This window comes from Podarcis tiliguerta (assembly GCF_965153285.1).
Source record: "Podarcis tiliguerta genome assembly, chromosome: 3".
In the NCBI taxonomy this organism is placed as follows: Eukaryota; Metazoa; Chordata; class Lepidosauria; order Squamata; family Lacertidae; genus Podarcis; species Podarcis tiliguerta.
This window is the reverse complement of record NC_139536.1, coordinates 38553204-38579247: the sequence shown is the minus strand read 5'-3', so window position 1 is coordinate 38579247 and position 26044 is coordinate 38553204. Positions and strand designations below refer to the sequence as shown.

At 47.9% G+C, this 26044-nt stretch overlaps 1 protein-coding gene across 15 annotated transcripts in view; it reads left to right on the top strand.

The window, feature by feature from the left end:
- Window positions 1-24253, top strand: part of TJAP1 (tight junction associated protein 1) — a 45077-nt gene extending 20824 nt beyond the window's left edge. For 9 of the 15 annotated variants that reach the window (XM_083433845.1, XM_083433843.1, XM_083433844.1 and 6 more), the window contains 8 exons: window positions 3862-3913; window positions 6475-6632; window positions 9669-9697; window positions 12196-12357; window positions 13652-13718; window positions 16804-16911; window positions 18112-18195; window positions 20252-24253. In XM_083433845.1, the coding sequence (XP_083289971.1) occupies window positions 6507-6632; window positions 9669-9697; window positions 12196-12357; window positions 13652-13718; window positions 16804-16911; window positions 18112-18195; window positions 20252-21571 (1896 nt within the window). In that variant the 5' untranslated portion in view covers window positions 3862-3913; window positions 6475-6506 and the 3' untranslated portion in view covers window positions 21572-24253. Of the gene's footprint in view, window positions 1-3861; window positions 3914-6474; window positions 6633-9668; window positions 9698-12195; window positions 12358-13651; window positions 13719-14178; window positions 14209-16803; window positions 16912-18111; window positions 18196-20251 lie in introns of all 15 variants that reach the window. The other 6 variants (XM_083433849.1, XM_083433848.1, XM_083433840.1 and 3 more) reach the window with 1 other exon arrangement.
- Window positions 24254-26044: the final 1791 nt, after the last annotated feature.

Sequence of the window (26044 nt, the reverse complement as noted above, 5' to 3'; positions counted from 1 at the left end):
CAATGTCTCTTGTAGATGAGCAAGGGTGACAAAATGCCGTTCACATGGACCGGGCTCTTGGCTGGATATTATCCTCGGTTTTAAAAATGCACAGGAAATAAAAAGGCTTTTGCCTGGTATCAAAACAACACAAGAACCACACGAGTCTCTCTAGGGGAAAAGGTTTCAAAACCAGGCTGCTATAACCAAAATGGCTCTTTGTGTGGTAGTCAGCCACCTAATTTCAGAAGACAGGAGCATCCAATGAAGGACCTATGACAAAAATTTTAACACATGGACATATGGGGAGGGGGGAACTATCCTTGAGGTGGCTGGATCCTAAGGCATCAAAGGCTTGAAAGCTAAGTGCCCACAATGTAAAATTGTGTTCAGAAATGGGCCTATAGTGAGTAAAAAATTTCCCCCCCAAAGAGTGTGAATCAACCTCTAAAGCTGGTCCTAGTTATCAACCTAGTAGTTTATTTTGAATTAACTTGTGTTTCTATGAAGGCTCAAAAGGCACTTTGGGTGCTATTCAACTAAGTTTTATTCACAGTTCACCCATTGCAATGAATAGGCCTAGCTTAGCCATGTTCATTAATTTCAATGAGTTTGCTCTGAGTAGAACTTAGTAGCCCTCCCCCATTCTGTTAGGGTTGAACTTTGTTTTGTTAGCCCTCATCCAGTCCATCACTGATCTCAGACCCCAATTCAGAATCTCTACTGCCTTTCCTGAACCAGATGAAAAGGAGAAATCAAGCAATATGCCACTGTATTGGCGACACCACACTCCATCTCCAAATGACCCGTGTTTTCATCTAAATGTTCAAGTGCCTGGGACTAAGCAATTGTCCTCCAGGACCACCTTTCTGTAATCTGACCCTCCAAATAGGAACAGGACCACCAACAAGGCAGTGTCCCCATCCTTCAGTTGACATCTCTGTCCATAAGGATACCACAACAGATGGTTGTGAAAACCACTGAGATATTCAGGAAAATTTCAGAGTTGCATTCCCTGTCTTTTTCTCATCACAGGTCATCCATCAGGGTGATCAAGGCAGTTTCTTTGCTGTAAGTGGGGCTGAAATTGACCTAGCTAGTAAGTCCCATCCAGAAGTGTCTAGAGTTGGGCATCCATCAGCTGGTTGAGCACTTTGCCCGGGAAAGGGATGCATGTGACTTCCTGATAGTTGTTGCAGACCTTGGGGTCGAGGGAAGGCTTTTTTAAGCCTTACAACCATCTGATTCAATATTCAAGACAACCTCTGAACTTGTAGGTGAACTCCTCTTCTAGCTTTTATAAGCCATAATGGACAAGATTGAGTACACAGATGATTGTCAACACCCCAGCAGGTGCCTTACTTTCACAGGCCACAGCTATTGAAAAATCTTAATGAAAAAGGACCAGACCGCATGCTGGGCATGTTCATTGATTGAACTGCAGCAATGGTGATGTTTAAGTGGGAGGCATGCAGGCAACCTTCTTGCCAAGGTGCATAGCAACTTAGCCCATGTTTGGAATACCATTTGGAGAAGCTCCACTGCCCTCACTCCACCACAGAGTAGACTTGTGAGCTCTTGATGTATTTTATGATCATTGCAAGTTTTTCAGCGCTGTGTTTAAGCCATCCCTAGCCACTTCACTGTCCCAAGGTAAAAGGTAAAGGTACCCCTGCCCGTACGGGCCAGTCTTGCCAGACTCTAGGGTTGTGCGCTCATCTCACTCTGTAGGCTGGGAGCCAGCGCTGTCCGCAGATACTTCCGGGTCACGTGGCCAGCGTGACAAGCTGCATCTGGCGAGCCAGCGCAGCACACGGAACGCCGTTTACCTTCCCGCTGGTAAGCGGTCGCTATTTATCTACTTGCACCCAGGGGTGCTTTTGAACTGCTAGGTTGGCAGGCGCTGGGACCGAACGACGGAAGCGCACCCCGCTGCGGGGATTCGAACCGCCGACCATGCGATCGGCAAGCCCTAGGCGCTGAGGTTTTACCCACAGCGCCACCCGCTGTCCCAACTTCTTGGTAAATCCAGGTACTGAGTGGGACCTATTTAGCTTGCCACGTGCTTAGGAGTAATTGTGTCAATTATCTGAGCCACATCTGCATTCCACAGAGCAACGAAGGTTTCAACAGGTGCCCCAGTCGTGCCACTAGGAAGCTCCCAAAGGATTCTCTTAGTCTTCATGGGCAGACCATCCCAATAGGCCCACCATCCTTGTGGAGGGAAAAGCCTGAACCCAACAGAAAGTTACCTGACCATGACAATTGTTCTTGTGCTTGCCTTCCCAGACAATAGAACATGTTTCTTCTGCTGCTTTACATTGTTTGTAACTTGTTTTACTGTGTAAACTTTTGGGTTGCATTTTGTACTTTTTAATAAGCAACAAACCACCTTGTTTATTTAGTTATATGACCTCTATATAGTTGTGCATGTGTGTACAGATGCATGTATAATATATTTTATGCATTTGAAAAACTAGGATCTTGCAGCTTTTAAAATAAATAAAAAAGTGAGGTTCTCAGGCTGCTGAATTTTGCACCTGAAAATAATTGTCCTGTTTCTGTGTTTGCATGGGGTTGGAGAGTATGCTGAACCTTCTTGGAAAGCCTCTCCCCGCCCCCACAAGTCTATTCACAGGAACCGTGCTGCGTTCCTGTATTGTTGGACTTGGAGGAGTGTAGATCTAGTTATTGCTCTGTGGCCTTGGAACAGAATAGCTATGCTATTGTGAGATTGTTTGTTCTGTGCTAGTTGAGGCCCGAAGAAAACACTGTAGTAAGGAAAGGGGCCAACAAGCTTGTTGGGGCAGGGCCAATCCTAGGGCATCTCAAAGACTTGTTTCAGCAGCTCTCTTGCCCAGCACAGGCCCTCCTGGCTTCCTGTTACACTAACGTTGTTTATGGCTCTGACTTCGGGTGTGGAGTTTTTGTACACATAATGTAACCCCCAACTCCAAGGTTGGGTGTCATTGATAGAGGAAAGTAGCTGGGAGGGCCAGGGAAGATTTCAGCAATGCAACCCCACCAGATTGTGTGAGAGCTTGAGTGGAAATGGCAGGCCAGAATCTTATTCTCCGACCTGTTGTTCTATCCCTCTGTTCATAGTTCCCTGACCTTGTGGGCATCCGGTTGTATATATGCCATACCTGTACATTTTAGGCCATTTTGCTCTGAGAGCTAGGCATGGGAGGGATGATCTATGGTAAAGAAGGTGAGGGACATTCTCTTAAGAGGGTCAGCAAAAAGTTGGTACAGATTTCAAAAGTATCCCCCCCCCCAATACATCTTACAATTCCTTTCAGAAATAGAGGATGGTGTACTCTGTTTCATGAGAATCTGCTGCCCACCTTCATTTTGACTCTTGAGCCTTTTATGGATCAGTACTTGAACTCTTGTTTCTGATGGATCAGTGCAGCAGAAAATTGTTGTAAAATCCAAATACAGTTGTACCTTGGTTCTCAAACGGAATCTGTTCCGGAAGTCCATTCTACTTCCAAAACGTTCGGAAACCAAGGCGCAGTTTCCAATTGGCTGCAGGAAGCTCCAAAAAGAGTTCACAAACCAGAACACTCACTACTGGGTTTGCGGCATTCGGGAGCCAAAACGTTCGACTGCTAAGCTGTTTGAAAACTAAGGTATGACTGTACTCAGTATTACCTTTTGGTGTACATGGGAAAATGTGCTCTACCAGAATGTTTTGTTGACAGTTTTGAGCTTTATTTAGGTATTTGCAGCTATTCCCCCCACCCCCATCTGACCTGTGATCCTACAGATTGGGCATATTTTGGGTGGGGACTGACATAAGTGTTTATTCCTTGAGCTGGAAAAGAGAGGAGGAGCTGAGCTCCATAGTAAACCGTCTTTGTTTTCCTCACTTTTTAGGTTGTTGGGTTGAATGCCTTCTTCATGAGGCTTCAAATCTGAATCCAGGCTGGTAAGTTCTTCAACACATCTGTTATAGGCTTAGCTGTGGGGATTGCCTCATACTTAGGCATTGCACTGCTCCACATTTGACCGACCTTCAGTGAGAGTCGGCCAAAGAGGCCTTACCCAAATTCCCCTTTATGAATGAGATGTACATAAGAAGTCGTCATATATCTGGTCACTACTTACCCATCTAGTCCAGTTTAGCCTATTTGTTGAGGCTCCCCAGGGAGTCTCACTCGTGTCATCTGCTCTCTGGTCCTTTTACCTGGAGATGATTCAGCCTGGGACCTGCTGCATGGAAAACCATAGCTACTACTGAGCTATGGTTCTTCCTACAATGAGAAATGTAGAGCACTGAGGAAGCCCTTCTCAAGACTGACCCCAGATAAATAGAATATTACTTCCAGGAGGTTTCTTAAATGGCCGGCCTTGTTTTTTGTTATTTTTTAAAGAAAACCGTAAGTCATTTCTATTTAAACTGGTTTTCAAGAATATACTAGGACATGTTTAATTTGCAACCAGTTATCTTTGCTCATTTTTGTGCTTGCTGTTATGATTTAATTAATGGATAGTTTTTACAACCTTCTTTGATTAGCAGGGTAGCATGTTTTAATCCAGCGGGTTCAGTACTGGGGAGGAGGTAGCAAAAGGCACGCACTTTCACCCATGAGTCATCAGGTTACTAGAGGCCTCACAGAAGCTTTGACTGCTGCTGTCTGGAAGACGTGGTGCCTGCAAAACATTGTCATTGGTATTGTAGCTGCCCTGCGTTTACCTCCAGTTGTACAGATATGTTTTGACTTGTGTGTAATGGAATGTTGGAGGGAACCATGGGAGTAATGGGACAGTTCCAGGCAGTTTAAGCACAAAGGTACTGTGCCTTCTTTACCCAAATTGTTATTGACTTGATAAGAACCCAGTGGCTCTACAGAGCAAAATGCAACAGAGAGCCTGTGTTTGTTTCTTTGTCTTCATTTACCTCTTGCTCTGCTCTAAGCAGGCATTACAATAGGCTGACTCTTGAGGGCTGCAAAACCTATGATGTTGGGTTTTTTTATTGCACATTGGCTGAAGGAAATGCATTCCTTGTGGAGGAGGAAATGGACAAGAAACCGCTTGCTTGAAATGAAGGTGCCTTCAGCAAAGCATTCCCTGAAATGTCATGCTCTGGCCATGTCTGTGCTTCCTGCTCCTTTAGGAGGCCTCACCTTTTCTGCCCTAACTGACCTTTGTTGTGAGCATGTGCTTCTTGTCACTTTCCTGCAGTGCCAAGCCTGCTGTTTGCCCTTGATGTATGTCAGTAGTAGAAGTACTTGATGCTGTTACATCATTCTAGCGTAGTACTTAGAAACGGAAGCAAGCCAAGAGCTGTGCCGAATCCAGCACAGGCAAGTTCTGCATGCAGTCCTTGTCTGTAGAGGAGTATCATCTGTTAAGGGCGTTCTAGTTGATGAGATTTCACAGAGCAACATTCCCTGTATCCTTTTAGCTACCTCGGGAAATGTTTGTGAACTTTGCAGGGGTTGTGAGGACTGAAAGGCCCGAGGAAGGCAGTTTGATTCCAGCTCCCTTGTATATCATAGAAGGATTTCATGGCTGAGCTTCCATCAAGCCTGGCTGCCTGATTTCTGGAAGGCTTTTGGACACTTGACTTGCATTTGTTGACAAGTTTATAGTCTTGGCCGGCAGCAGCATGATCACTGCCTTTGGCTAATTTTTTACCTACACAGCAGAAGGCAGAGGCCTCTTGTCTGTGCTTTCAGGAACATTTGCATCAGTCCTGATTCCCCCCCCCCCCATCCCCATTATAAATTGCCTGCTGCCTCTGGCGAATGCTGTCCTGGAACCTGACACAGGTAGGTGCTGTTCATGGCTCATAGCTTTTACAGAATGTAGGCCTGCGTTGTTAAGCCCTGATGCAGCAGCATAGCTCAGCAGCTTTCAGCAGGGTTCCTTCTGTCCTAGAAGTGCCTCCAAGCTTTGCCCTTAGAGAGAGTGGCAGCGAAAGTGCCTCTCTCTGCCGTTTTATCCCTGACACACTTGGGAGTAATTTGGCTTTAACTAATACAAGCACATAATTCCTCCAGCCTGTCGGGATGCTTAATGCCTGCCGTTCTCTCCCATGTAGTCCCTCTTGGCAGCAACAGCACAAGATCAATAGCTCCTGCCTGGCCTGTCATTCCCGCCTGCAAGGTTTTCAGTTTCCATATCGGAAACGGCCTTTCCTAAAGAGCCCAATCAATATGCTGCTCTGAGGCCTGTTCTCGTTTGCTATATATAATCTGGACACACACTGTATGTTAGTGTGTGTATGTGCATAACACAGAGAGAGAGAGGATGAGCCAATCCTCTGCTCTTGCTGGCTGGGAGGACGCAGCTGTGCTTTTTCTTCTTCCCTCCTTTTTTACTACAGCTGCTTTCCAAGGCTCTGGCCTGCCTCTTTCCTCGGTTCTCTGGATGTTTGGCTGCTGTGGGACACAGGATATCTGACTGCCTTGTGGGAACGTATCTGGGCTGAATGGGGCATATGTGACTCTCTCTCTCCTCTGCAATTTCTGCTCTCGGCAGGTGACCTATTGTGCAAGTCAAGCGAGGGGACAATGACGAGCACTGCACCTTCCAAGAAGCCTTACCGCAAGGCTCCTCCGCAGCACCGCGAGATCCGTCACGAGCTGCCCATCCTGCGCGACGACCAAGATGGTGTGATTTTGGCGGAGCAGAGTCAGGTAACTGAAAGCCGGGCAGCTAAGGGCCTGGTCCCACTTCGTCAGCCGAAGGGGTTTAGTTACCCCAAGGCAGGCCAGCCCAAACAGCAGGTGGATGGGTATGAGGTTTGCAACGTTAACTTTTCTTCCTGGTCTCTGGAGTCGAGCAGCGACAAGGAGCTAGCAGGGTGCCGAGCAGAGCTGAACCTGAAGAGCCGGACTCTGTCGCCTGTGCTGCTTCACAGTGGGAAAACGGGAAGGCGGAGTGTGAGGCACTGTCGGCACCCTAGCCGCGGGCGGCTCAGTAAGTTCATGAGTCGAAGCGTAGAGACGGTAGTGGTTTCTGGGGACGAAGGCCGGAGGCCGACTTGCTCCTTCAAGAGTAGAAGCCTGGAGCGTTCCCTCATGTTCAAAGAGCCTGCTGAGATCTTAGCACCTAGGAAGTTCCATGTCCCATCGACCCACCTGCCCCTCAAGGGCATCTTGAAGCAGACAGAAATGCTGGAGGTGCGGCCTGAGAGCCTGCGCAAATCACGCTCGGTGGAGACCCTGGCCCGTGGCCGCCGCTCACGGAAGTACAGCGACCCTCAGCTGTGCCTGAGCAGGCAGGACAAGCGCGGCTCCGAGCACAACAGCGGGAGCTGCTCCGACTCTGTCAGGCGGAAGGAGAAGATCACAGAGGAGAAGCTCCAGTTCTCCAAGTTTCTGGATGAGATCACCCACCGGGTGCTGAGCCCTGTCCACTTGCACTCCTTGGGGGAGGGCAGAGCAGGAGAAGGGAGCCAGGACTCCCCCACTTCTCCCAGGTGCTCCACACCAGAAGGGCAGAAGGAGAGCCAGCCTGAAGGCACCAGGAGGACCGCTGAGAAAAGCCCTCGGCTCACTAGGAGGAAAGCAGAGCGGAGGCGCGAGGGTCTCGATGTGGTACCTTGCCGTAAGAAGCTGCCAGAGGAGATGGAGAGGGCTTCCAGGCTAAGGAGGAAGCCCGTCTTGGTGAGGACGGACAGCAAGGAGAAGTTCCTCTCCATGGAGAAGCGGGTGGTGGATCTGTGTCAGTATCAGCTGCAGCACCTGGCAGAGCTGGGCTTGGCAAGGGTGTCTTCTGAGCAGCAGCATCTGCCTCCATGGAAGACGCTGGGTCAGGAGGGAGGGAGGGACGAAGGGCAAGACCAGAGTGAATACCCACCGCGGCTGGTGTGGCTACAGCCCCTGGGTTGCAGAACTAGCCCGAGGCCAGTGCTGGAGCCGAGCTACTCGGGAAAAGGGTCCTTCTCCCCTCCCTCACGTTGGAGCCAGGAGGAGGGCAGTGCCTCACCCAGAGCCTCCCCTTCCTTCAGCTTAGCGCTAAACAAGGTAGGTGCTTAGTGAAGAGGGAGTGAGGGACAGATGTTTGTCTGCCACGTTTTGTCTGTTGTCACTTAGAGCACCAGGATGCCAGATCTCCTTAAGTCTCTGTGAAGTTTGACCAAAGGGGTTTTATCCCCAAATATTATCCACCCAACATGTTTCTTATTAGCTCATTCCCCGCTTGTGTCGATCCTTAAAATCGGAAACTGAGCCCAGATGCTTGAATACTGAATACATCATGCTTTCTGAGTAGGCCATTGATTTTTCTTCCTTCCTTTTGGCATCCAGGTTGCCCTGGGTACGCTTCTTTGGAGATGCTTACCTGTCGAGTGCCAGTATATGTGTTTGTGGCAGCTTACCTGTTTTGCTAAACTGCCCAGTAAATTCCTCAGGCACCTTTGTATGAGTCACAGTTCTTGAGAAAATCTGCCACTCACTTCCATCCATCACGGAAAGCTGAGTGTACCCTAATGAAAAGGTGTTGTGTCTTTGCCCAGATCTCTCTCCTGCCCTCTTATATCAGGCATTGCATGCTGGGAGATTGCCAGTTGCCCCATACTTTGTAATCTGATAGGGCAAATCTTGCTAGAGTCACTACGTTCAGGACCACTGTCGTAAGCTGGCATGATTGGGCACCTGCCAAGGCCCTTTGCCCTGGCAAGGGGCCCATCATTGAAAGCCCCCTGGACCCAGAGACTTAGTGAGCAAGCAAAAAGTAGCAGAGACCCGGACAAACAGGTAGATAAGCAGGTGGTAGCAACAAAAATAAAAAGAATAGAAGCAAGCAGTTGCAGTTTGCTGAGGGTGTCTTGTCCAAGGGTCCTCCCCAAAATCTGAACTCAGCAGTATGTGTCAGTATTGTTTAGGGATATTAAGTCTGTATGGTGTAGTGTTTGATTAGGTCTGGGAAGACCGGAGTTCAAATTCCTACAGAGGCACGAAGCTCACAGAATGACCTTCAACTGCTAACACTCTCTAGGCCTAACCTACCTCAAAGGCCTTTTCCTGAGGATAAATTGGGGGGTGGGGAGAGGCCTGCATGCTCCCCTGAGCTCCTTAGAGGAATAGCTGGTAGGAAGGGGCCAGGAAATGTAAGAAATAATTAAAAATAAAAGAATGGCATGTAACTTGAAGTGTCTTCCTATACAATGGGGATTGTTTTAAGATTGTTGGTAGCGGTCTCATTTGTGTGGTGCTTTACCTACATGTATGGTGGCCTGAGCAATATAGAGTGCAGGACAGTATACAGCATTTGCTGGCCAGTGGGTATCCTGAATGCAGTGTGGATGCTCATGGGCAGTAAAAGAGAACAAAAAAAGTGGCTGGGAGTATCTCCCTCGGTCTGTTCATTAACGAATCATATTCACCACAGAGCAGGTCTTTGGTTTGCATAGTGAACACTAATGCTGTCAATTTAAAGATGCCTAGTGACTGACATAATTTAGACTGGTATAGTGCAGGATTGAATCTTAACCGCCCTGAGACCTCTAGGTATAGGGTGATATATAAAATAAATAAATAAATAAATAAATAAATAAATAAAAAAAATCCAATCCCACCTGGGTGTGGTTGGACCAGAGCTCTTTGTATGAGAATTAGAGGGTGCTGTGGGTTATATCCATCTGGCACTTGTATGCTTCAGTTTGCCACTCTGAAAACTTGCCCATATTTTTCATTGAGATTCTTGCTTCTGTTTCCTTTTTTGCACAGGAGCCCTTGACGGATGCAGAAAGGATGAGGTAAGTATCCTCGTCGCTTTCGTTATGCAAATCTTTATTTCCCAGGCTACTACATTTATGCTCATTCTCTGAACTTGTGTGATGGCTTTCCCTTCCTTTAAGGCTCTGCACCAGGGCTGGGGCCTTTTGGGTTTGATGGGCCAGATCTTCATCTTCCCTCACCCTGATGGGCCAAGCTTGGTAGGTGGGTGGGACCACCTACCTGCCAATCATCTGGTGTCATAGTGACACCAGGTGATTGATAGGGGGTGGTCCTGCCCACCTGTCAAAGCTGATCAGCTAAAATTTAAACCTTCATCCTGCAGCCATGTTTCTACCTGCCATCACATTATGTCAAGCGTGGAGGAGGTGCGTTTGGTTTCAGGACCAGAAGGTGTCACCTGGCAGGTCAGGTTTACCCTGGCCTTTGGCACCTAAGATACTCCTATTATTGGCACCTATTATTGTGACTGAAATTTGTTTTAATGGTTTTTAATACTGAATTTCAAATTTTTGTAACCTGCCATGGTAATAAATTTGATGATGATGATAATTTGTGGGCCAGAGGTTCTCTACTCCTGGTCTGTGCCCATCAGGAAGCATTATCTCACAAACTTGATGGTGCAGTGGCTGGAACGGCGGTCCCGGAACTGATATAGCTGCCTCAGGCATAGATGCCAGAGCTAGTGTAGGTGGAGACCCTGCTGTACAAGCACAAACAAAGGGTCCAAACTTTACATTAGGTTTTCAACTTGCTGTTCCAGCAGGAAGAGTGGATAGGCAATCATTCATTCCAACAGCAGGCATCTATTTTAATTTCTTGAAAACATGTTTTAGGTGCTATTATTTGAATGTGATCTGCTGTGCTTGGGATATGTCCTTTGTGCAGTCTCTCTCACTATGAAAGTCAGATGTGTAAAAATACCTGCAAGGAGGCAGCAATTTTTTGGATTGCTCTTAGATCAGTGAAGAACAAACCCAATACAGTAGTAGCAGAACTGTTGGGAGACTTTGTTCATGCAAGCAGATGTATGGCTGGGACAGCAGAAGACTTCTGTGCCAGTAAGCCGTTATGCAAACATAGGCTGTATCTTCCTCCATAGACTGATTCCATTCACTTGCTTGGAAACTGGGTCACACTTCCTCTGTGAGGGTGGAGATGGGCCGATGCCGACTGACCCGCCTCCCTGCATCCTTGCTAGATGTTTCATGGCAGCATGTAAATTATTGAGTGAGTCTCATTTTCCTGTGGAGGACACCTAAACTGCACAGCCCCATCTGGCTACTGTGTTTAGTACAGATACTGTAAACTGAGACGCTGCTGGCATGGATGAGTGGCCGGCTACTGAGAATAAGGCTCTCTGTCTCTGCTCTGGTGGCAATATGATCAACTGACATGACCTTTTGTTATCTACAGCAGATTCCCGTATGTGCTCAGGCCTCCGCTCAAAGCGGCTCATAAACAGAATTTAGTGGCACAAGATCCAGAAAAGGCTTCACTAGAACACCCTTGCTATTCCAGAATGCACCTTATTACCCATCTTTCCCAGTCTCTGCTGGTCGTCTTCTTCCTGGTGTGCAGATATGTCTCCAGAGTCGTCCTCCTGGAACTCAAAGGCACTGGCAGGAATCCAGTAGAGCTTAGGGCAGGCATAGGCAGCCTTCGGCCCTCCAGATGTTTTGGACTACAATTCCAACCATCCCTGACCACTGGTCCTGTTAGCTAGGGATCAAGGGAGTTGTAGGCCAAAGCATCTGGAGGGCCGGAGGTTGCCTATGCCTAACTTAGGGGGATACCTGAAAACCTTTTTTTCTTTAGTAAAATGTACTGTAATTCCTTGTTGGACATGAAAACTTAAGAGTGAATAAACTGGGGTTTTTTTTGCTCATTCATGCATTTGAAGTTGCACTGGGTCTAGTGCTGAGCATGCCTCAGCACTATGAAATGGAGGTTTGCAAATGGGTTTTTAAAATTATTACTATGTTGGAAACCTGGGCTTTATTTCCTCTCTTGTGGTGAATGGTTGCTGGGGGCAGGGAAGATCTGTAAACTCATGCCGAGATTTTTTCACAACACAGTCATTTTCTTCAGATGTCTTTTCATGTCCTGTGTGCCGCTTTGCACCTGAACAGAGAAGGGGGGAGGGGTTGGCAGAACTGTCGGAGTGCGTCTTGCTGCAGCCCTCTTTCCAAAGTGAGGCTGTAAGTGTTGTACAGTCGTACCATGGAATGGAATCCATTCCGGAAGTCCGTTCAACTTCCAAAACATTCAGAAACCAAAGCACAGCTTCTGATTCGCTGCAGGAAGCTCCTGTAACCAATCAGAAGTTGCGGAAGCCCTGTCGGACGTTCAGGTTCCAAAAGAACGTTTGAAAACCGGAACACTCACTTCTGGGTTTTGATTGTTTGGGAGCCGATTTGTTCGTGAACCAAGGTGTTCAACTTCCTAGGTATGACTGCATGGAAGACTGCAGCACTTGTAGTTTTTATTCAGGATGTTGTTGCTTTGTTTGCATTAGGTTGTTGCAGCATGAGAATGAGGAGCTGCGTCGGCGTCTGGCTTATGTCACCAACAAAATGGAGGCAATGGAAAGGGAGTTGGAGTCTGGGCAAGACTATCTGGAGATGGAGCTGGGCCAGAATCGTGAGGAGCTAGAAAAATTCAAGGACAAGTTCCGTAGGTATGTCAGCTTTAAGAAGCTCTGGGGTGCTGTAAGAGAAGGGAACCAGCTGGATAGAAGGACACATTGCTTCCTAACCATCTGAGATGTATGTCCTATACTTGGGATTGCTATTTGCAGATTTTTGGGGGAAGCAATAAATGTGTCATTGCACAATGTATTTTGTCCCCTCCCTCCCCGCTGACAAGTCGTATGAATCATTCTGTGCGCGGGAAATGGTTTAGTGTTAAGTGGGTCCTTGGGATGGGGGCCATGAGTGGGGTGGAAGCATTATTTTAAAAGCCAAAATTCGTCCGTCAGCATTTTTCATGTTATGACTTGCTGGCCTAGTGTTCCCTGGGACTGATATGTTAATATCTTTATGACTACCACATGGCACAATCTGAGAGGTGAAACAGGTATGATGAAGAAGATTAGGTAGGCCTTGCCTCATCTTTGCTAAAAAGTAAAAGCAGCTGAGTATGGCAAAGGGATTTTGCTTCACCCTGCCTCAAGGGAAGGGTGCTGCATTTAATCCTGGTAGGGGTAGAAGGGAGGCAGGCACAATTGTCAGAAGATGCGTTCATTAATCCTCCCCCATGGTATCTGTTTTAGCTGCATCATTTTGTTCCAGTGAGCAAAACTTACTAGCATTTGTTGAGCCATTGAAGTGATGACCTATAGATGGTAGTTTGGAGGATTCTTCCCCTGTCCCCAGCAACCTTGGAGGTTTACTAGATGGAACTGGACCTGAGCCTTAGGTTCATACCATGTTCAGCTCCTGATTTCTTGAGTGCAGAGAGCATAGACAAGTTGACTGTCCTCAGCTTAGAAATAAGGATAATGGGGGCAAGTTCATGATGAAGATGGATGCAGTAATCATTGTAAAGGTCTTCATAGATAGAAAAGAAGATGGGAAATGCAGAAAGGGCGATGGGATTGACACTTGTTGGCAAAGCTTTCTCTCCCATTAGATAAAACTAGGTTTAGGAGTCTTCTTTGAATCTTCTGATTCCTTTAGCACCCTTTCTCCAAGGCTGAGACCAAGACCAGTTTTGGTCCTCTGCAAGTTGGTCAGGCTTGCTTTTTCTTCCATCTCGTCTATCCATGAACATAACGTCCCTCCATCAACTTAAACTTCTTGGGCTTGCTACAAGGAAAGGTCAACTGCTCATCTATGGACTGGAAGGTGTGAAACTATGACTTGGAGCCATGGCACACGGCTTCTTGAAATATCTCCACCTCACCTAACTTCTGAATTGCAGGGTGTCTGGTGTCACTTCAGTAACCTGAACGATCTTGTGTCTGTCTATAGGTTGCAGAACAGTTACACAGCCTCACAGAGAACCAATCAGGATTTGGAGGAGAAGCTGCACACCCTGGTAATTGACCTGCTGCGTCTATAAGAGGGAAGAGCGGGTGGGCCACACTCTTGCCTAATGGCTTGACTTCCAATTGCAGTGTAGTAACACCAGGATGTAAGTCAGGATTTGAGGCAGAATCTCAGCATGAAGTTGCCCAGAGGGAGCTTTGCATTCTAGATCGTCTATGTTGCCTGCACCAGAGTTTGGGTTCTTCTGCAATGTAGCTACTTGTAGTTTTTGTCTCACATCAGCTTTTTAAAAACCCAGAGTGCTGGAAATTTGATGTGCTGCTTTTTGTAGGATCCGGGTGGGGAAAACTCATCCTGGGGTGGTGGGAGTGGAGCCAACATTTGTGTACTGTGTGCATTCATAACACTCATGGCTGTTTCTTTTCTTTCCTTTTTCTCTCTCTGTCTCTCTCTCCTTTTCTTTCCAATGCTGCTGCTGCTGGCAAATGCTGGGTGCACTCACCTCTCAGGCCTCGCTCAGTCAAAGCTGGATTTTTGCAGTTGCGTCTTTTCGTTTGTGTGTTGTTGTTTTTCTATCTCCTCTGCACATGCCTCAGCCTGTCCAGTTTCATTGTTGGTCGCACATTATTCAGTCCTACTTCTGTCCTAGATGGGGTCCCAGCAGCTTGGGTTTTGTAGAGGAAAGGTTATCCTTGGGAATCCAACCAGTTCTGGCCCGCATGTTCTAGCATGGGCTGCTCCTTCTTACTTTCAGTTATTGTCTAGCTTGGGAAAGAAATGTCCTCTGCTTAGAGAAACCTGGAAGTCATGGGACCCTCTGTAGAGTAGTTCTCCTCTCTAGTCATCTGGATGCAGCTCCAGTGATTAGTATGTCGGCCACCAGCTTGTATTATAAGGCACTTCTTGTCACTTGGGATCTCTGTGGATTGTGAATGGATTCCTGCAGAACATGCATTTTTAAAAAAGACGTGCCCTATTAACATTTAAGCCACTGAAATTGGACATGGTAGTTCAGCCATCTCTGCCCTGTGGCATTCCCCTATTCATCTCTGTTGAATTTCAGAGAAGCAGAAAAACTCTTCCCTGGCATCTTGAATATGTCTCTTTAATTATAGCTCTTAGGGACCAAGTGAACAAGTCCCACGGAGGTGTTCATACTCAGGACCGTTCATTTCAGTACAAACTCAATCTGCATCCCAGATCATTTTTACAGGCTACCTGCATCCTGCCGAGCTTATTCGTGCCCTCCATTTTTCTTGCAGAAAGGCAAGTGTGGAGGAAGTTCAGCTGTTATCTGAGCCTAGTGAAATTTGCTGCTGAGGCAGGTGTTTGGTGGGATGGCCTTAGGACTCTTCTGTGTTGGTGCCCGAGCCATCACATGAAGGATCTGGGGGAAGGCAGAGGGCTGGGACCTTGATTCTTGGAGCAAGGGGTTTCCAGTTCCATTCATTTTAAATCCAGTTTCTGTAACTGGAGGGGGGGACTTGGATCCAGACAAAGTTAATTGGACTTCGTGCCCATTGAAATCAATGGGACAGGATAGTCACGACTGAAATTCCATTGATCTCAGGGGAGATGCAAGTTCAACTAACTTTGTCTGAATCCTACCTTTTTTGCAGTGTATTCTACAACTCTCTGATTGCACCACACTGAATGGAAAATAAGCACCCGGAGAATATCAGCTTTCTTGTTAATACTTACGGCTGCAGTTCTATGCACACTTCATCTGATGTAAGCCCCATTGGAGACAGTGATAACTTACTTCTGAGCAAACATGCATGGTATTTGACTGCATATCTGCGAAGAAGATAGATTTCAAAATGAGCAAGAAAATGCCTATTGAATTTCCAGAACTGGATTTCCCCTTCACAGAGCTCTTCCTTTCCCTGTGACTGGAAGTAACAGAATAATTTTTGCAAAATAAGAACCCCCCCCCCCATTTGCTTCTCTTCCATAATGTACACAATTTCCAGTATTCTAACTTTCTTGCTTCTGAAGTTTTATTTTTATTTTTTAGGGAGAAAAAACACCTTGCATGTACAGAGCTCTGTATCTGTATGCTCTGCTTAAAATTCTCATGTCTTGATCAAGTTTCCAAATTTGGCAATTCTGCAGAATCTCTCCCACTCTTTTTTTGGTGGGGAGGCTAGGAATTGCAAGGAGGAAAAAAAAAAGCTTGGTGAAATTAGGGGAACAGGAATTGAAGCTTATGATGCAAGCACTGAGTGAATGTGTGCTGCTCTTGTATATGCTAGAAAACCTGCCACGATTCTTTGGTTTTTTTAAAGTATGTAACTCTGGCCACATTCCTCCAAGGTGCCCCCTCCCCCGACCTACTTCAGCTGTGTGGGCTAGAAGCATGTTCTTTGGTAAAATGAAAACTGAGATTTTATTGGAATTTGCAGGGGGTGCATAGTTTGTTTTACAGTCATATTTTACCATCAATGAGGTGCAGGCAGATTGCTGGATCCTTGCCTATAGTGTCAGAAGTGTGATTATGTATTGCCATTACCCTTTGTAGGATAAAGTGTTAGTAATTGCTGTGCTGAGGGAGAGAAGGTTTGCTTAGGAGACCACATTACTCAATGGGAGCTGGGCTGTGTACTCTTCCAGTTGTTACGGTTGCCATCCACCCCGTGGATAAAGAGGTCCTACACTAGCGGTGGTTGTTGTTTTTTAACTGGCTACCCAAGTGACGGATGCCCTACAGGTATGCTAAGGATGTCTCTCAACAGGCTTCACACAACTAGGGAGCATCTTCAAAGCCCAATTTCACAATAGTCTCTGTTGGCATGTCCAAACCCTGACTACTTAAGGGACAGTGTTCACCCTCTGCATGATCTGCTTGCCAAATAGCTATGAAGAGCAGCTGCACCAGTGAAGTCTCCAAGTGCAGATTGCTTTCATAACTAGTAAATGTGTCTTAAGTCCTCCAAGCAAACGGATGCAGAATGACTGATTCCATGTGCTGGTTGAGCCCCATCTTCCTCCCTTGCTTAAGGGCAAAAAGGGAGCTCTGAATTTATTGGCATTGAGTGGGGTTGGGTTTTTTTCTTTCAAGGGAATTGGGCAGGGAGGAAGTCCAGCTGCTGCTGACTAATGGGACTCACCCCCTATATATCCCTGTACTCCAGATTAAAAAAGCAGAAATGGATCGCAAGACTCTTGATTGGGAGATTGTGGAGCTCACTAATAAACTATTGGATGCCAAAACAACCATCAATAAACTGGAAGAGCTTAATGTAAGTACTCCTTTCCCCCAGATTATGAATTCACTGCAAGGAAAGGGAATGAACTAAGAGATTTCATTTCCCCTGAACAATGGACCTGTATAATCACAGTTGGTGTTGCAACTTTTGCCGACTATGTAGGTCAGAGCTTTCCAAACTTTTCATGTTGCTGACACACTTTTTAGACATGCATCATTTTGCAACATGCTAATTCAGTTTTGCATCATTTTGCGACACAGTAATTCAGTTTTATTAGCAAACCAGGGGTTAAACCAACCCCTTTCCAGCCCCGGGAGGAGCGCGGGGAGTGTTTGTGTGACACACCTACACACTGCAGCCGCCACTAACATGTCGCGACACACAGTTTGGAAAGCTCTGATGTAGGTTTCTTATGCTGGATGGGAAGAACTGTTTCCTTAGCACACCTGCTGTCTAGGAATATTATCTTTAACAATAAATGGGCATCTTTTTCTCCTTCATTCATTTTGGTGCAATGGTAGTGAGATTATCCCACATTTTTTGGGCAGCTCAGTACTGAAAATCCTCTGTTTTATCTTAAGACTTTCAAGGGATGAACAGCAAAGAGGCATCTTCAGTAGAATAAAATGCTCAGGCTGCTTGACTTAAGAAAGCAAGATCTGTGTGTCCCTACTCTTACTGACCAGTTCATGAGCCATTTTAATCCAGAACATTTGGATTGGAATAATACTAGGTTTCGTTGACTCAGATGAGCTTAAATCTTGTTTAAACTCAAATACTCTGGTTGTGGATGGACGTGAAATACAGCATAAAAGCAGGGGGGTGTTGTTTAAATTCAGTAAGTCTGTAAAACTTAACAGACATACAGGATAGATTTGGGAGGGTGCTCTGCTTCAAATCTTACAGCATTTTCTTCTGTCCAGATGAATGTGAGTTAGAACCTAGATCATTTTACAGGGCTGGCAGAGAGGATTATTATTGCTATTATTATTATTGCTATTGTTGTTGTTATTACTATTATTATTTTATGTGATGTAATCAGAACCATTCCTACTGCTAGCCTAAGTCAGCTGGCTTTCTTTAAAGTGGCAGATTCTGAGGTACCAATAAGCCCGCAGGTATCACCATGGAGCAACTTTTTGGGGGGTCTTTTTCATTTTTTGCCTCAGGCCCCAAAATGTCTTGGGGCATCTCTGAATGCGATTTGCCAATCCCTGCATGTTGTCTTGACAGGAGCGATATCGGCAGGACTGTAACCTGGCAGTGCAGCTCCTGAAGTGCAACAAGTCTCACTTTCGGAACCACAAGTTTGCTGATGTGAGTGGAAATCTTGAGCGGGGTGGTTGGTTGGGGGAACCTTGTTCCAGGCTTCTCTCTCATCCAATACATAGAAAGCGTGGGAGGAACTGCTTTTCCTCATTCTGCAGGGACTCCCATGGGGGACAACAAAAGACAATGAGTGCCTTGTCATCTTGTCTTCTCATTGTTCCTCAGCTGCGTTTCTGTAGGTGGGAAGGAGGGAGGTTGTTGTCATTGCTACACCAGTCTTGAGCTTCATAGCCTGTTAGGGCCCTCAACAGAGCCCAGAGAATTGCAGGTCTCCTGCTGAATCATCTCTTTCTTCCCCGTTGCGACAAAGGAGTTAGTGAATGAATGGAGAAGGCTGTTAACTCCAGGTGCTCTTGACTCATCATGATGGAGGAAGTTTTGTGTAGTGTCAGGAGAGAAAATAAAAGAGACTAGGTGGGCTGGGATGGCTGGCAACCCTTGGGTGGTTTCTAGCCTTCAGGAAGATAGAAGGTCTCTTAAGACTGTTGTGATGTGGTGCCCAGCCCCATCTTTAGGGCCACTTGGCATGTCAGTTTATCATCCCACAGCTATCCCAGAGTTCAGCACATCTTATAATGGGCATATACTTGTATAGATTGCAGCTTTTTTGTACCCATGTGTGCTTTGCATGCATTATATGCTCAAAACAGGCTCCTGGACACCAGTAGCAGTCAGGCAAAGAAGGCGGAGGAGGTTTACATTGGCAAGGAGTAACCTTGTACTGACAGAGCATTCATTTTAGTGCTATTGAATACAACCTCCTCTACCTTAACTGGATTTATGTCCTACCAAGTCTGTGCCTCTTCTCATTGCAAAGCGTCAGTATAGGTAGGCAGCATGTTAAATGCCAGAAACTGTACAAGATACAAAATTCATACAGTTGCCTCCCTGCTGTATTGACTGTGGAAAACACTGAGGCTTGGACTTCAGCAAAAAAGAGAAAAAGGAATGTTCTTGCCTTTCAAGCAAAGTGCTCTGATGGTCCTATAAAGGATTGCACCTGCAAGGTCCATATTACTGGTTGTGATGGGACACAGAAAAAGAGGTGCTTGCTAAGGACTATGGGGTTGCTCAAGTCTCTTGAGGACTGGAATTCATTTGTTCATTCATTGCCAAAGCCAGTTAGGCAATTTAGGGCAAAATCTCCCACTGAATTTCTTATGCATCTCCTGCCATACAAATGAGTACTTGGTGTGTCCCTCACCTGACAATCCATGCATTCATGAAGCAAGGCTGAGGTCTTTGCCTGAACTTAGCATGGAAATGTAGAAGGCCGTGTAGCTAAGCCCCTCCTTCTAATCCAGTTCCTTGCTGTCAATCCATGGGGCAGAGGTATATCTAAGGTCCTGTGGAGTATACGCCTAAGCCCAGGGCACAGTTCTGCAGCTGCTCAACCCTGGGAGGAGTGGGATGCTGCTCCTCTACATTAACAGCACGGTTCTGATGCAGTTGGACCACCTCCATGTTCCTTGATGCAATGGGCTTGAGGTGGTTTCAGGAGCAGTGGGAGTGTCAGGCTGCTTTTGTCTGCGGAGCCGGCAAGTGCCAGGATGGCAATTGATTCTTAGTCTGGGGCAGGCTGCCAAGGCAGTGCCCTATAATTACTACATGCTTCCTGGGAGCCTCGGATTCTAGTAGTGGGGGCTGGTCACTCGATTCAGCGCAGCCACCAGCTAATTTTTTCCACTAATCAATAGCATTGTGCTGGCCTAACATGCACCAGCAAGGCTCTCTTGTTTAATGTTCAAGTTTGAGCGTATGCTTCTCCCTGTTTCTTCTGAAGGGGCCTTGTTTGTCAGGCCCAGAGCCAAGGCAGGGGGGCAGAACCACATTTTTTCCTTGGTTATTGGGACACAAATGGATCTTTTGAATTTATAGGTGGCTGGTGGTTTGAAAGATGCTTTTAATGACATGTTGTGCCAGGACAGGAAGTTAGAGCTGGGCAAATAGTGCCTTCCACATAACTGCTTCATCCATCTGTCCAACCTATTAACTCAGTGGTTCTCTTAGTTAGGAGATAACGTCCTTTTTCTTGTCTCCGTAGCTTCCCTACGAGCTGCAAGACATGGTCAACAAGCACCTGCATAGCACTCAGGAGACCTCTGGCCCCGGGCAGGAGGCCCCTCACACCTTGGCTCCATCGGATGTGGTGCCCACCTCGGTGATCGCCAGAGTCCTGGAGAAGCCGGAGTCCCTGGTGCTCAACTCGGCCAAATCCAGCAGCGGCAGTTGCTCCATCGCCGAGGACGTCTTTGTGCACGTCGACATGAGCGGAGCTCCATCCGACGCTTGCCCAAGCCCAGGCCAGCCTGGGAGCGAGGGGGCCGAGGGAGCAAGGCAGCAGAACGGGGGCTGCAAACCTCCAAGCGGCTTGGAGGGCCTCCCTGGAGAGGTGCCCACATTTGAGAAGCTGAGCCCGTACCCCACTCCGCCTCCGCCCCACCCCATGTACCCGGGGCGCAAGGTGATCGAGTTCTCGGAAGACAAGGTGCGGATCCCGAAGAACAGCCCCCTGCCCAACTGCACCTACGCCACACGCCAAGCCATCTCCTTGAGCCTGGTCCAGGGGGAGGAGGAGAACGGCGACAGGCAGCGCACCCTTCCCAGCAGCCCCGCCTCGGAGGGCCAGCGCTCGGCCTCCAGCTGCTCTTACCAGCCCTCCCCCAAGGTGAGCCGAGCCCACGGCTCCTCGCAGAGCAGCCCCTTCAGCAGCCCCCCGCAGGTGCCCAGCACCTTCGCCAGCTCGGCCAGCTCCGAGGAGGACTTGCTGGCCAACTGGCAGCGGATGTTTGTGGAGAAGGCTCCCCCGACCACGGAGCGGGTGCTGGTGAACCGCACCTCCTTCAGCCGCGACACGGCCCAGGAGCTCCAGAAACGTTTCAGCCGCTCCATGCAGGAGCTAGGCCGGGCCGCCTCCACCTACTCGGACGGCGAGGAGTCGGTGCAGAGCTGCAGCTGGACGGTGAGCAGGGACTCCAGCACCGACACCGACAGCACCGAGTCCCGGGCTCGCCGGGGCCACCTCTCCTCCGACTACGGCACGGACTTCTCCCAGGACGAAGCCCACAAGCTGCTGCAAGGGGGCGGCGGAGAGGGGGCGGCGGAGCCCACCAGCTCTTCCCCAGAGAAGCACAAAGACTACGTGGACCTCGACTCGTCCGGGAGCCCGGCCGAAGAGCAGGAAACGCTGCTGCAGGGAAGCCAGGAAAACAGCCAAGAGGGCAGCTCTGAGCAGAGCAGGGAGGGCAAGAGCAAGCCCCCTCCGGGCCGCCCCCACCGCAGCCCCAAGAGGATGGGGGTTCACCACCTCCATCGGAAAGACAGCCTGACACAGGCCCAGGAGCAAGGCAACTTGCTCAACTGAGGGTAGGAAGGAAGCTGCCCAGGTGCAGCGTTGCACCCAGCTCCCAAGGGCTGTTACTCTACTCCTGAGGTTGAAAGGAGGACCGTCACGGGACTCCTTCCCAGGAATTCCAGGCCATTTTTATATATTTATTGTCTTTTTTAATGCACACTAAGAACGGAGGCAGCTCTCCTGCTACAGCACCAGGGCAAAACACTCGGGTTCCCACCAGCACAGGTGCTTTGTGTCCACAGCTCAGTTTGCACTCATGCCCTTCCTTCCACAGCTCAGTTCTGCCTTCGCACTCCAATTCCTTCCTGCTAACATCCCATCCCATTGTTGGTTCTGAGTTACGCCCCTTCGGCATCTCAAGCCTCTATTCCTACGTGCCAAGAAGTAGGAACACGCTGTCCCTATTTTCCTTGTGTGAATCTTCCCCCAGGTGAAGGCTGCGGGTGAGGTGCGGCGGCTTCCGTTAGGTGGGCATCCCCAGATGTGTGAGCTTCGCTGCTTTCTTTTCCTGCATTCTGCTACGTGGATGTGCGCTGGCATGAATAGGTGGAACGATGCTCAGAGGCCACCTCCAGAGTTTCCTTGCTTCCTGAACCCAGCATGGTTACTCGTTGGGAGGAGCGCCACTCGGGAGCCTGCCAGAATGGGCCTTGGAGCTTCCCTGCTCCAGCCAGCTAGCAAAATGGAGGCTGGTCCATTTGCCATAATGGGTTCAGCTGTGTGTGACTGTCATGTTGGCTCTTTCTTGGGTGGTCTGTGTCTCATTTGAATGACGTGAAGCTATGTGTTCTTTTACTTGCTTTCTTATAGGTCTTTGTCTTTTGAATTGTGCTTACCTCTTCCTTTTGTGAACGAGCAAAGAATGTGCAGGGATGGGGTGGGGGGGATTGGTCAGAGAGCATCTGCCCTGCAAGAAGCGGCTCATCTCATTGTCGCTGTTGCCCTATGGCCACCACCCGCTGAGGAGTTGCTAAAGCCTAAGCAATGCGGCCATCTTGCCTCTATAGGACCATCCTGTTTGCCCCTTGGTGAGTGAGGATGAGCATCCTATCGTGGCTGTGATCCAAATCAATACTAGTGCCTTCCCAAGGCCTTAGGCAAGGTCTGATATTCCCCCTCCTCTACTTGCTTTGGTTTTTTGTATGTAATCAGTGTTGTATTTTTGTCTCTCCCTTTGCAGTATGTTTCTGTGTTTTGCGTATATCTGTGCACGCACCTGGGGAGGAAAAGGTTGCCAGTGTTAGGAATTTTTCACTGAATGATCACGTTCCATAGACGCAGTTTCCTAGCCTGCCCTTGGTGCAACCAGTGCAATCTTCAAGAAAACAGTGAGAAGACTAGGCTGCTGAGCTTGGTTGCACTGCCAGCTGCTTATGTCCGGATGGAGTCTGTGTGATCTTCTGCTGGAGAGTACCCTAAAGCCTTTCTTCTCAGCACAGGGAGTCTTCTCCCTTGCAAACACCAGCAAAGCAGCTGCAAGCTGCTCAGAAAACCCACTCATAGCCCTTCAGGACCAAGAACTTTCCCCGAAACCTCCCAGTATCCATTGGATGGCTTCCATGGCCTATCTTGTGTTGATCTACTTGCCTTTTGTGCTGTCCCCTGCTGCCTCCCTTTAGACCTAACCAGGGTCTGCTGTGTGTTAATTGTGGAGCAGTCTGGCCATAGCTAACTTTTTGATGTGGCCTTCTTCACTGGCCACTTCTCTTGCTGATAAGCTGCTGGCAGTTGCATCCCAGCATTGGGGTGTGACTCAGTATTTTCAGTTTAGCTATGCTAATAAATTGGTGCTAAATATGGACACCCTACATTTTGCCTATGCGGCATTTAACCAGTAAAGATCTGACTTCTACAGCCGGCAGCTGCTTGCTTTGCTCAGCCACTCTCCTCCTTCTACCCTTGATTCCTTGGAATTTCCTTTGCTCTTCAAAAGGTAGAATCCAAGTTGCCACATGTTCCTGCTCCAGCACTGCAGTGCTCTCTTTCTTGCTGCAAAGGCTGCTGGAGATGGGAAGCCGTTGGGGCTTCCTGGTGACCTCTTGTTTGTGGTCAGTATTGGACAGACATGGTGCTGGGTGAAGCCTATCCCATAGAATCTGGGCCCTTCTCATGAGCTTGGCGAGAATGGAACTGATTTTAGCACATCCCACCGAGACAATTTTTTAGTCCGGAGCCCAGGCCTCTTTTCCGTGGCTGGGCTGCACAACTGCACATAAGGCAATCTGAAACTGTCACAATTGCAGCCACCAAACGGACAATTCCAAGCAGTTACTACGATGTTGATTGAGACCAATCTCCATTTCCTTTAATTCTATTGTACTAAAGGTTGGGAGGAGGGGAGAGAAAGGAGATCATTCTCGAGTGGAACCGAACCGTGCCATTTATTTCACATGGGTCTGGGCAGTGAAAGCCTGCAGGAGAATTGAGGATCAGGTCTGTGTTAGTCCTGCTGCTGCAGCCTTCCTCCCAGAGCTCCTTTTGTGCAGTCCTGCATCTCAGCCCTTTGCATCCTTCTCCTCTCTGGCAGTATTATGAATTCTCTCTCGGGGAGCTTGAGTTGCCTTCTTTGGCTGCCCCGTATTTTACAATGTCCCAACTCAAGACTGTTAATCTGCGACTAATGTGTTTTTTCTGAGATTTTCAAACTGATAATGTATATTTTAAAGCCAGAAATAAACTATTTTAAAAGTACGTCTGAAGCTGACTGCTGTGCTGCTAGGAGCTGAAAGGGGAGCACACGAAACCACAGATTTTTAGGGTGTTCAGTTTTTTGACCTGCGGCTCTGCATGGCTGCAAGCAAAGGGTCTTCCCTTTCATTCTTCTAACTCAGGGTTGGTGAACCTGTGGTCCGGACACTGTAGGATGAAAATTCCCATCATCCCTTACATATTTCCTGGGGCTAATGAGAATTGGAATTTCAGCAACATGCGGAGAAGGCCCTGCTTTAATTTGAGATGCATGGGATTGAATCTCAGACCCTTCGGCAAGCACAATGTGATCTGTGGCCCTCCTTGTGAAGGTCCACCCAGACTTGATCGGTCTTCTCAGTGGGTCACGTGAAACTGGTTGTGCTAGCTGAAGCCAGCACATGGACTCCTGCTAGCTCTTGAGTATCTTCCCACGCTTGCAATACTCTGCCCCACCCTCAAGTCTTTTTGTGCAGGTTTAGGGGATCCACAAAGGCAGAAGAGGGTGAGCTTGCCTTCCCAAGGAAAAACATGGCACTGATGGAGCTATGCTGAATATAAGCCATTGTCATGACTCTGTTTACATTGCCAATTTACTTCTGGATCTTTTAGCAACTGGGCTACTAATGTAGGGTTTGTATTTGGACCTCTGTAGGATAGAAAGCAACCTCTTGCTATAATAATAATAATAATAATAATAATAATAATAATAATTAATTAATTTTTTTATTTATACCCCGCCCTCCCCAGCCAAGGCCGGGCTCAGAGCGAGGCACCTGCCTCTGTAAAATGGAAGTAGATTGTCCACTTTCACAACATAATGTCTCTATTCCCTCTCCCCCTGTTTATGTAGCTGTCCCATAAATCACGCGGTCTGTGGCAGTCACAATATCCTAATTAGAAGCTGCATGGCACTGCTGCCTCCTGGTGGTTCTCTTGGCTTTTGTGATTGACACAGAGAAAACAATTTATTGGTTTTGTTTGTGTGGGGCTAGGAAAATAGTCCAAAGCAAAACAGAGTCCTGCTGTCCCTAGAATCCTGCATGGAAGCAACAGAGCCACTGTGAACTCTTAGGAGGAAGCATGGGTACCATTGTAACAAAACACATTTCCACAGACTGCCTTACATGGCTGAGGCCTTACGTCACGGATGGAGAACTTGTGGCCCTCCAGATGTTATTAGACTGCAGCTACCATTAGCCCCAGCCAGGATGGCCAGTGGTTGGAGATGGTGGGAGCTGTAGTAGTCAACAGTTGCTGGAGGGCCACAGTTCCCAACAGGAGGTATTTCTTGTTGCCCCATTTTGCAGCCCTTGTGCATACTATTCCACAACAGTTTCCCCGCAGTGAAGTGGCTGTTTACGCAAAAGAAGCAAGGCCAGTAGTTGTCCGCGTATAGCACTTTGGGATTTGCTTGAAGTTGGGTTTGTGTGCTTAGAAGTGCACATATCTTCAAATGTAAAAATGGAGCAGATTCTGAACAACAGAGCAGAGCCAATGCTCACTGCCTTAGATCTTACTTGTCACTGGATCACAACCAGACCAGTTTAGTCCTCTGGTGTTAACTTCAGTATTTAAGCTGGGGGGAACCTGGGATCCAGGATGCAGTCCCATCAGACTACCAGAGCCTCTGCTTCTTCCCTCTAGACCTCTGTGTTCTCTGCTGATGCAGGAAGGAAAGCATCAAATTGCAGGCAGTGGGGGAACGAATCTGAATTGGGACCAGTGGGGGGTTGTTGGGAGGGGGGCTTTAACCCTTTGCCTCCTACCATAGTCCTGATCTAGAGCAGGGGC